Source organism: Ambystoma mexicanum, chromosome 10 (assembly GCF_040938575.1).
Source record: "Ambystoma mexicanum isolate Mex_15411 chromosome 10, UKY_AmexF1_1, whole genome shotgun sequence".
Taxonomy (NCBI): domain Eukaryota; kingdom Metazoa; phylum Chordata; class Amphibia; order Caudata; family Ambystomatidae; genus Ambystoma; species Ambystoma mexicanum.
Genome location: NC_090932.1, coordinates 157,390,593 through 157,402,147, shown reverse-complemented (window position 1 = coordinate 157,402,147; position 11,555 = coordinate 157,390,593). Strand labels below are relative to the sequence as shown.

The window sequence follows — 11,555 nt, the reverse complement described above, 5'->3', positions numbered from 1 at the left end:
TGGCTCATAGATGCTTTTTTATTTGTATATTAGCTGGGGTACCCACCGTTGCTCGTGTCCTGTTCGAGTGGTGTCTCATGTGCCCTGGAGGATGTTGCTCTTGTCCTCATGTCAGCAAGTATGGCTTCAGTTTACTCTGGCATCTCATTTGCCCTGGAGAAAGTTGCTCTTGTCCTCTGGTTGGCAAGTTGTGCTGCTGTTTGTTGTTGTGTTTCAGAAGCTCTTGATATTGATTTTCGCTTTGCATCAGATGGAGAGTTTCCAAGTGATGGTTGTTTTTTGTGCAGCATGTCTCAGTCACTCAATGGCTTTAGCACATTTGAGAAAATGTCCAAGAAAGATTGATTGATTGTGCTCTCTTCTGTGAATGAACTTAAGTAAAATGAAACCTTGACATTTCCCATATTTGGAGTGGTGTGATAAAAGATTTTACATTTTTTTTAAATTCCCTTTAAAAATGCTTTAATAAACACTTTTGAACTGTATACAGTAGTAATACATTTCATAAGAATAACCAACACATCGAACATTTTGCTTCAGACACTTTTCCAAATTGTGCCTCCTTCTAGTAACTACTGTAGTAAATCGGGGTGAGCATCAGTAAATGAGGGTTTCAGTGAATTTCTTGCATCCAAACATAGAATCCAATTTTGCCCCAGACAAATGAGGAATCCATGCAAAATTTGGTAGCAGTGGGTTTAACAGTTTGGATTTGTATAGCCAGAAAAATGTACACACACCCAAAAAATAATTTGCATGTAAGATTTTTTGCATCCAAACGTAGACTACATCTTGCCCTAGACAAAAGAGGAATCCATGCAAAGTTTGGTAGACATCATGGGTTCAACTGTGTGGATTTGTATAGCCGGCCAAACATACACACACACACATACATAGCATACATGCCAACATTACCACCTACCTGGGAGAGAGATTTCTACAGAGAAATCGGGAGACAATTTCCTCATAGGAATGCATTGGGGTGAAATCAATATTTTAGGTGGGAGAACGTGAAAAACACCAGTATTTTCACTGAAAAATCGGCAGCGTTGGCATGTATGCATACATTCAGCTTTATATATAAAGATTTGTATATTGTAGATTGCATCCCTGATGGACTAATCGGTCCTGGAATTACTTATCCAACCAGGCTACAATTTACTGACAACACCCTTCATATATGCATTGTAGGGACAAAGCATCACCTTTCTGCTCACTATATTGAAAATAACACTGCATTACTCTTATTCCAACATGGCCGTCAGATGAGTAGCGGACGTCCCATTGCAGTCTTCTCTCTAGTTCAATACAATATATCCCGTTAACGTGTAAACCCAGCAGCGCTGATAGAGGAAGAAAAGGTTGGTGACGTCATGAGGTCATGGACTATTCTGGGACGTTCCAGTGCTGCTGCTGTCTGTGTCCTACAACAGCGAAGACGGTTGGTGATACCACCAAGGGACTCTTTATGCAAGTGATGACTGAGAGCCCCAGCCTTTGGGCATAGCAAACCAGGGCACCATGACCAGTAGAACTTCTTTGTTTGGGTTTCTGCACCTGAGCGCGGCCTTCGTGATTTGTAAAGGTAAGGGAGCCAATGATAAGCTCGCGTGAATGCAGTCTTTTAGCCTTGTGCCATCCACAAGTACATGGTCGAATTCCTGCACAGTTTGGGGTATAGACCTCATGAGGCTAAAGAGCGGAACATGAGGTCGATAAAAATTAGTATAATTAAATTATGTAGTAATAAAATATGTCATTACATGGCAAAGCAAGCATAATCCAACATGTAGTGCTTTTAAACATGTGATGATTAGTTATCCTATTTGAAGTACCTGCTCAAATGAGGTTCCCAACCAGAGCACAGCAGAAACTTCATTGGTGTTTTGGTTACTATAACAAATAAATCCTCCGTAGACATCAGAGTATTTAAAGCTTTTGTTTCTGTTACAGCTTTCAGACTGAAGTTTTCCCGTTTTACTTAATTCAACTAAGCAATGCTCTAAGTGAAAATAATGTACTGGGGGACCTCACAATTATTTATTAGAGGCATAGTTCGGAAGGGGGCTGAAGTTAGGGGTGTGGGGGCGGAGCTCAAAGTTGAACTTCTACCAAAGAAAATGTTTAAAAATTGTGCCATTTACAATATCTTTCATGATGCTTCTGTCCAAAGTATACGTCAATTTCACTTTAAATCCCTCCCATGGCAGTGGTGCCCCCAAAATACTTCTTCATTGCAACTTTAAATTGCTTTGGGATCCATCATCTGATGGGATGTGAAGGCTTGTCTACAGCATCTGAAGTAAAAGCATATTGCTAGCTTGGACAACATGACCAAGTATTATATACATCAACAAATTAAAGCAATTGTGAAACTGTTGGAAAAACAACCGCTAACTTCAGTTAGAAAAACAGTCACCGTTTTTACCATGAATTCCACCCAGATAAATATGTTAATTAGATAAAGCTTTAAACAAAATGTCTCCCTTATAACACTCATATGTGTTCATGAGGCTTGGTTTGGAGACTGGCTGGGCCCCTTAAACAAAGTGTACGCACCTCCAAATATATTTTTAGTTTTGGCTACTAGGTGGTGCGGAAAGTGCTACCTATAAACCGAAACTATTGTCATAGATAGTAAAGCTACGAGGGAGATGGCATGTGAGGAGGTTATTTACCCATCCATTGACTGCCTCTGACCATGGTAGTCCTTATGGCCATTTCAACCCACTACCCGCCCAACACACATGCCACAGCTTTATTTCAAACAGTCTCCTGACTGTTAATGGCTTAATTGCAGCTGATACAGTGGCGTGTCCAGACCCTTTTGACTGGGGTGGCCCAAGTGGGGCACTGACGTATGCAGGGGTGGCATGAACTACGAGATTGCGCGCAGGCGCTAGCGCCCACATGTCTGAATAGCATTAATTTACTATTTGTCTCCACTACCCATTTCACCGAAAGGTTGGTACCTCGTTATACAGCTCAAATTAAAGTCTCTCCAGATAATGATCATAGTTCAGGGTAGAGATGGCCCCTGGGGTGGCCAATCATATTCCAGGGGTAGCACGTGCCGCCCCAGGCCACTCCCTGGACACGCCTATGAGCCGATAATGGCTACTGATGTAATGAAAATGTCCTAGCCAAGGGTGCCTTCGGCCACTTGATTTATAAGCAGTGATTGTGCCCTTGCAACTGACATTTTGTTAAAAACAAGCATCTGAATTCTTGTGACGGCAATTATACAAATATATTACCTATATAAAATATAAAGATGCATAAACAGAATGAGGTACTTTGCTATTGGTATTAGTAAAATGTAAAAACAGACCCACACTTAGTAGCGCTTTGCACTTAAGCCTGGTAGGTGATGGCATAACTGTTGGGAGGAGCCCACCAGACAGCAAAGATTTCATGTTCATTCCGCAAAATGACATTTGTCAATAGAAACCATTGTTTATTTTAAATGCGTTTCTTTTTTTTTTTTTTTTGAAAATCGATTTTATTAAGTTTCATTTGTGCATTACGAAATTACATTACATTTGCAGATATGAGTTAACAAGAAAAAACCAAACGCAACACACCCCTTCTCCCTCCCTCCCTTTCCCTCCCTCCACCCCCCTTCAGTTCAAATGTTCATAGGTTGGTTAATTGCTTGCTTGACGGGTTCCTTAGAAAACAGAAGTGTCAGTGCACTGTGCGTTTGGCACGTCGAAGTCGTGTGGACCAACTGGGTAAAGTTCACTAACGGGTCTGCGGGTCATGGCTCTGTGTCCTTGGGGGGGGGGGTCCCCCGGCATCACCATTAGGCACTAGACCGCTCGGCCGTATTTGTCAAAAAAGGGGAGCCAGATTTCCTCGATGCTGGATTTGGACTCATCAAGCAGGTGTGTGAGGAACTCCATGTCGTAGATGGCCCGTACCTTGGTTACCCAGGTTTTTTCCCCTGGCATTCCCGGATGTTTCCATTTCTGTGCCAGGCAACATCTGGCTGCTACCAGCATAACTTGAAGCATATGGTCTTGAGTGCCCTCTTGGCCTTCCCCAATGTCAACTCCGAAGAGGAGGAGCCAAGGGCAGGAAGGTCGCTCAACCCCATCCACCCCCTTGATCCAGGCCCGTACCTTGTCCCAATAGTTTTGGACCACTGGGCATCCCCACCACATGTGAAGGTAGTCTCCTCTTTCTGTCCTGCATTTCCAGCAGTGTGGGTCATATCCTGGCCTCATCCTAGCTATCCTCTGCGGGGGGTAGTGCCATCGGTGTAGTATCTTGAGGGCCTGATGGCGATACTGGAGGGAGGCCGTGGATCGATTAGCCCGTCTACACATCTCCGTCCATCTTTCATCATCGATCTCCTCACCTAGGTCCCTACCCCATTGTGTGCGTGCTGGCGGCGGGTCTCTGGGGACAGAGAACAGAAAGAGCTTATAGAGGCGGGATATTATCCCCTTGGAGCCCCTCGCGGTCAGGAGGAGCTTTTCAAAGTCTGTAAGATCCCTCCTGAGGGTATCGCCCCAGGATGGCTCAGTGAGGACACCTTTGAGCTGAAGATAACGGAAAGGGGAAAGCGTGCCTATTCCCAGGGCCTCCTCAAGGTCACTCAGGGGTAGGAAAGAGCCCCCCACCCACATATGACCAGTCCTGCTACGGGCTGCCTCGAACCATGTCTGGTATGCTGCTGGTTCTGCTATTTTGGCCAGGAAAGGAGGGGCCCAAATGCAGCTTAAGGGGGAGGGCCATGTTGTGAGCCATCTGTAGTAGCCTCCCTCTCTCCATAAGGACCACAGTACTTTCAGAATCGGATGGTTCAGGACGGTTCTGGGGATCTTATTCCTTGGGACCCAGAGCCATTCCTCTATTGTGACAGGTGCAAGGGGCCTATTATCCATGGCTACCCACTGTTTTTTCGTTCCCGGTGAGAAGTGATCAACCAGTATCCTCAACTGGGATGCCCTGTAATATGTCTCCAGGTCGGGGTAACCCACCCCCCGTCCTCCTTGGCCCTGGTCAGTACCTCGTACGAAATTCTGTGTTTTTTACCCTGCCATAGGAAATTAAGGAAAACACGTTTTGTTTCTTCAAAGAAGGCCCTAGAGACCTGCACCGGGAGCATCTGGAAGAGAAACAGGAATTTTGGGAGAATCACCATTTTTATGAGATTGAGGCGTGCCATCCACGAGAGTCCCGCTCCCGCCCACCTTTCTATGTCTCTCCTGATTGCTGACCAGAGGGGGGGGAAGTTGGCCGTATACAGGTCTTCAAGGTCGCGCGTGATTTGGACTCCCAGATACCGGAACCCCTCCTCACTCCGTTTGAAGGGGAGTCCCTCCACAAAGGCCATCTCCGGGTCCGATAGATTCCCACCAATGAATGCTACCGATTTGTCCAGGTTGACTTTATACCCCGATAACTCCCCATATCGTGTGAGGCCCTGTAGCAACCGGGGGATTGTTTGGGACGGTCTGGTGACATAAAGCAGGGCGTCATCTGCGAAGAGGCAAATTTTGCAATGCATGTCCCCCATCTGTATTCCCCTGATGGCTATATCGTTGCGGACCGAGATTGCCCATTGATCCATTACCAATGCATAGATTAATGGGGATAGGGGGCATCCCTGCCTCGTACCACGTTCAAGGGGGAATTCTCTTGATTCCATTCCGTTTGCCACCACTCTGGCCGAGGGGGAGGAGTAAAGCGCAGATATCCATCCCAACCACCTTGGGCCCATCCCCATAGATGTGAGAACCTCCCTCATGAAGGCCCAACTGACCCTGTCAAAGGCCTTCTCCGCGTCGAGAGCCAGTAAGAGTGTGCCCTCGTTTCTGGCCTCAGTTGTGGCAAGTATGTGGAGCGTTTTCCTTAAATTATAGGAGCCCTGTCTGTTAAGGACGAATCCCGCCTGGTCTGGGTGTATCAGGCGTGGGAGGGAGTTTTCCAGTCTGGAAGCCAAGATCCTAGCGAAAATCTTGGCGTCCAAATTAAGAAGTGAGATGGGTCTGTAAGACCCACAGTCCGTCTGGTCCTTGCCGGGTTTGGGTATGACGGTGATGAGGGCCTGCAGGAATGTCGGTGGGATTGTGTCCTGACTCCTAATCTGGTTGAACAGTTTAGCCAGGGGTTTCACTAGGATCGATTGGGTCTGTTTGTAAAAATCTGCTGTATAGCCGTCTCGGCCTGGTGCCTTTCCGGCCTTCAGTCTTTTGATGGCTCCCTCCACCTCTTCTTCTGAGATTTCCCCCTCGAGGGCCTCTAAGTCTTCGTCAGTCAGCTTGGGGAGGGGGTGTTCCGCCAAGTAGGAAGAAATATCCTCCTGTGATTCGCCCACTTGCCTGGAATAAAGTTTGCTGTAGTAGTCAGCAAAGCATTCCGTTATTTTCTGCCGGTCCCTATGAATTCTGCCTCCCTCATCACCAAGCTGGGCAATCCCTCTTTCCACTCTGCACCCCCGTGACCTTTGTGACAATAGAGTCCCTACCCTGTCGCCCCGTTCATAGTATAACTGCTTAGTGTACCGCATTTTTTTGACAACCTCCCCTATGAGAACCGTATGGAGCTCCTGTCTTTTGCCCTGCATCTCGTCCAGGAGTGCCTCCCGATCAACCCCCGGGGCGCCCAATCTGGTCCGCAAGACCTGCAACTCCGCACGGAGTTTGCTCTCGTTCAGGCCCTTCTCCCTTTTGCGCCTCGAGCCCTCTGCTATGAGGAGACCTCTAAAAGTGGCTTTCCCCGCTTCCCATACCATAGACATGTCAGTCTCCCCGGTGTTGTTTGTCTCAAAGTAGGCCAGCATTTCTTGTTTCATAAAGTCACGGAATACGGGGTCTCTAAGGAGCGTGTCATTGCACCGCCATCGAGATGATCTCGGGGCAACGGGCAGTGACCAGTTAGCCACGAGCAGTTCGTGGTCCGACCACGTTATGGCCTCAACCCTTGGTTGGGTTACCACCCCGTCCCCCTCCTCTGAGGACAGCAGGAGGTCGATTCTAGTGTAGGTGCAGTGCGGGGGAGAGAAGAAGGTGTAACCGCCTTGAGCCGGGTATGCTTTGCGCCAGGTGTCTACCCAGTAGTGATCCCTCAGGAGGGCTTGCAAGGCCAGGTTGTCCTTAGTGATCCCCTTGGGTGTCCCTCCCCTGGCGGACCACCAGTCCAGTTGGGGGTCAGCTATGAGATTGAAGTCCCCGCCCAGTATCATGGCCCCCTCTGCCCATTCGTCCATGACTGACACTGAAGACCCGCGTGAGGAATTCCACCTGACCCGAGTTGGGTGCGTATACGGTGGCTAGAGTGACGCGCTGTCCCTCGCAAAACCCTTTAACACCTAAAAATCGACCTCCAAATCCTCTCTTGGTTTCTACCCCTGTGAGTTGGAGTGCCCTTCCCAGGAGAATGCCCACCCCCTCCTTCTTTGAGGTCGCGTGTGATGCCCAGTAGTTGCAGCCAATATCTTTCCCTTTGATTCTAGACTCTCTCCCACGTTTAGAATGTGTTTCCTGTAGGAATAGAACTGTTAGATGTTGTTTGCGGAACATATTGCTCGTAAGGGACCTCTTATTTTGAGAATTAAGGCCCTTGACATTCAACGTGCCTATCTTCCCTTTAATCATTATCGCCTTTTCAGTTGTGCACTTTGGACCCCTCATAGTATCTGAATTTCGGAGCCCGCCGCCAAGCAAGTTTCCGTGACTTGAACTGACTTTCCCCCCTTACCCCTCTGTCTGCCCTGTTGACCATTTTTCCCCCCTCCCCCCTATTCCAAGCCCCCCTCCTTGCTTCCTCCCCCCTCCCACCCTTCCCCTGAAATATAAGGCGTTCGTCCACTTTCCCCAACATACGGTGGGGTTGGTCAACGAACCACCAAGGACTCTAACCCCAGCCCCGGGATTTTCATGTATTGGGGAATCCCAATTCTCAAGATCAATATAGGTTGGCCCCGTCAGAACCTCGGTACAAGTATCCGAGATAGAATTCTGGAACCATGAGCCCCCACTCCAGCCCACCAACCACTAACTTGGGCCTCGTGTGTGGGCTAACTCAACCAAACAGTTAATTTTTTAACAAACTTTCGTCCGCCCTGTAGTCCGGCGGGCCAGCCGTTGCACCAACGCGGCGTCCAGTTATGGCACCTCGTGGACCCAGGACCTCCAGAGCCCAGGCCCCGAGTCAATGCTCATCTCGTGATCTCCTCCACCTCCGATCAAGCGGTATTATCATGACTTCGAGTGATCTTCAGAGTTTGTCGACGGGTGTCTAGTTTTCCGGAACTTCCGGGCCCCCTTGACCTTGGATTTGCCGCTGTGGTTCACCAGTCTGTCAGGACCCCTGGGGGGGTCACGGGCTCTTCCGTCCTGGGCGCCTGAGTTGCCCGCCTGGTCGCTGAGCAGGTCGTCTGTGGCCATCCGAATATCCTCCTCCGACACCAGGTGGCACTTCTCCCCTAGCCATTCAAATTCCAAGCAGAAGGGATGTCCCCAGCGGTATCGAACCCCTTTACCTTGAAGCCATCTTGTGAGGGTGCCACATTTCCTCCTCATTGACAGGGTGAGGGCCGACAGATCTTGGAAGATGGACACCCTTGAGTCGCCATATTGTATGTTGCCGAGGTTTCTCGCTTTCTCTAGAATTTTGGCCTTGTTTTTATAATAATGTAGCCGGACCAAGACAGAGCGCGGGCCTCTGCCCCCTCCCCCCGCCCGGTGCACTCTGTCAAAGTTGATCGTGCCCGCAGCCTCTGTTCCCAGGGCGATCCTCACAATGTCGTGCACTTTGCCCTCGAGTCCTTGTGTGGATTCGCCCTCGGACTCCACCAGGCCAAAAATGCGCAGGTTGTTCCTTCTCTCCCTGTTCTCCATGTCGTCGACCTTAAGCCGGAGTTCTTCCTCTCGTCTTTCCATGTCTTGGAGTCTAATGTCCATTTGGGTTTCAAGGAGTGTTACAGAGAGTTGATTGTTTTCGACTCCCTCCATTCGGTCCTCTAGGGTGGTGACTTTGATTGTGAGGTCAGCCAATTTGGCGCCCATGTCAGTCCTCATCCCGCGTATCTCCTCTAGAATCGTCTGGATATTGTTCTGGATGGCCCCCAAGTCTGGGGGTGGGGTAGCGGGGCCCCCGGTCGCCATGACACTCTAGTTGGCAACAAATTGGTATTTCAGCAAGTTTTCTTTCCAGCTCATGGGAGGATCGTGTCGGTTGTTTGTTAGCGGGCACCGCCTGGTCGTCAACCGTGTCTGGGTCAGTTGGGGTGCAGGGCGGAGAGGGGGTACGTCCCCCGAGGGCGTCGGCAGCTCGGAGCGTGTCTACCCTGTTTGGCTCAGTTAGTTTGCGTAACGTTCCCTTTGGTACCCTGTTTACTCCAAGAGCCCTTCCAATGGAGGGGGGTCGTAGGGGTGCTGGGCAGGGGTCCTTGCCCTCTATGCTTGCCTCACTTTGATCCCCAAACCTAGCCGCAGTGGGGAGGGTCCTCGTCGCGAGGCTGCAGGTGTCCCTTGGCACTTTCCTTAGGTGAGAGCGGGAGGAGGGGGGAGTGTGTTGGGGGGGGCGCACTCCCGCGTCGGCCCCCGGGCGATGTGGATGTTCCGTGGGCAGATGGATGGCCTTCTTTGGATCGGACCCTGGGGCCGTGGGATGGGCAGGTAGGCCCGGGCCTCCCTATGATAGAGCGTACCTGCGGCACCTCGGCTGCCCCCCCTCGAGTGTCTGGAGCGCCAGGCGTGGGGCCCCAGGGCACCGTGGGCTGAGTTGGCGAGTGCTGTGATGGAAGGGTGGGGGGCACGCCCCAGCGTCGGTCTCCCAGCAGTGTCGTTGCTCTAAGGGCGGGAGGATGGCCCTCTCCGGGCCGCGTCGGCGGCTTCCCGGCTGCCCCGCCTCGAGTGTCAGGAGCGCCAGGCGTGAAGCCCCCGGGCGCCGCGGGCTGCCTTGATGTGTGCCGCGATGGGAAGGGGGGCACGCTCCCGCGTCAACCCCCCTGCGATGTCGCAGCTCCCTGGGCGGCCGGATGGCCTTCCTCGGGTCGGGCCCCTGATTCGTGCGATGATCCGCGGTAGGCCGCGTTAAGTGTCCGGGGGGGGTGGGCACCGGCCCGCGGCCCCAGGCCCTCTCGTGAGCGGCACGGCCTGTGTGTCCGCGCCCTCCCTCGTCACCTCCTACGCTGCTCCACACCAGGCCGTGGGGGAGGGGCTGCTGGTATCGTCTCAGCCCGTAAAGCTCCGCGTAGGAGCGTCGGATCAAGACCGGAGTTGGGTCCAGGTGGGGGCTACCGGTTCCCGCACCTCTTGGTGGGGGTCGCGTGGTTCATGGGACCCTCGTTCCGCTGGTGGACAGCAGTTTACCCGGGGCTGGGTGCGGAGCTCGAAGCTCAGGCGTCCATCCTGCATGCGCCCCCTGGTGGCCTTCTTAAATGCGTTTCTTGAAGCGCATTTTCAAATGGATACAAAGACAGAAGAATATTCATGGTGACTGTGGCATAAGGTTTAGGAACGACGTATAACAGCTTAGAAATACTGCCAAGAATCTCAGGAAAAACACACTAATGGCGACTGAAAACATCCTGGAGAATCTCAAAACGACCGACCTCACCAGAACACAATGAGCCAGAGTCAAAAGACAAACGACAAAAGACAATTTACTCTGCTCTTCTTCTCTGGCCTGTCGATATGTTTTGTTACTATGCCAATGCAACAGTGCTTGGTGTATCTTGACACTGGAAGCTAGCTCAGCCCTGTTGGGTGTGAAAACTCAAAGCCCTCATCCAATGGCCATTTCAGAATCATCACACTGCTGACCACTCATGACAATGGCAGAGGTTTGGGTAGAGATCTGCAATCATTTCTTGTCACTAGTTGGCCTCATAAACCAACTGAGCTAACTTTTTTTTAAAAAACACATTTTATTCCTTTGTAATCAAGACAAAACACAAAGCAAAACAAAAAGGAACTTCACATGATTGGGTGACGATGAAGGGTACATAAAGATACCATGAGAGTTGAAATCAAGGAACAGGAGACTAAGCAAATAAAGATCAAGCCTTCCCCCCCTCTAACCCGACCCCTCACATGTCCACCATATTTTCATACATTTCCGCCGGCATCCCCGTGCATGATACACTCTTTTTTCCAGGGCCATACACCTGTCCATTTCAGAGATCCACATATTTATCGAGGCCGCTCTGCCGCCCGCCCCCCCCACAGAGATGCAATAGTTTGTTTCATCAGTCAAACAGCAGTAGATGTGAACATGTTCTCATATCTATTAAAAGCAGTTGCGCCCCACACCCCAAGAAACAGCAATCGTGGGTCGTCCGGTATCACCGTCCCATAATAATGCGTAACTTATCAAGCCATTTCCTCCAAAAGCAATGAACTTGAGGGTATTCCCAAATTATATGAAAAAAGGTGCCCTCCATCCCCCCCACATCGGAGACAATACAGCGTGGTCAGTGTGGCCCCACCTAAACAATGCAGTGCGAGAATAGTAAACTCTGTGGAGTATTTTTAATTGGATCAGTCGTATCCTGGTAGAGATCCCAATTTCCTTTGGAGACGTCAACGCCTCTATCC

At 50.3% G+C, this 11,555-nt stretch overlaps 1 protein-coding gene across 1 annotated transcript in view; it reads left to right on the top strand.

Annotated features, from left to right (window-relative positions):
- Positions 1 to 1,370: 1,370 nt before the first annotated feature.
- LOC138491245 (disintegrin and metalloproteinase domain-containing protein 9-like) overlaps positions 1,371 to 11,555 on the top strand; it is a 2,911,326-nt gene continuing 2,901,141 nt past the window's right edge. The window contains exon 1 of the mRNA XM_069617655.1: positions 1,371 to 1,585. Coding sequence (XP_069473756.1) covers positions 1,522 to 1,585 — 64 coding nt within the window. The 5' untranslated portion in view covers positions 1,371 to 1,521. The remainder of the gene's footprint in view (positions 1,586 to 11,555) is intronic.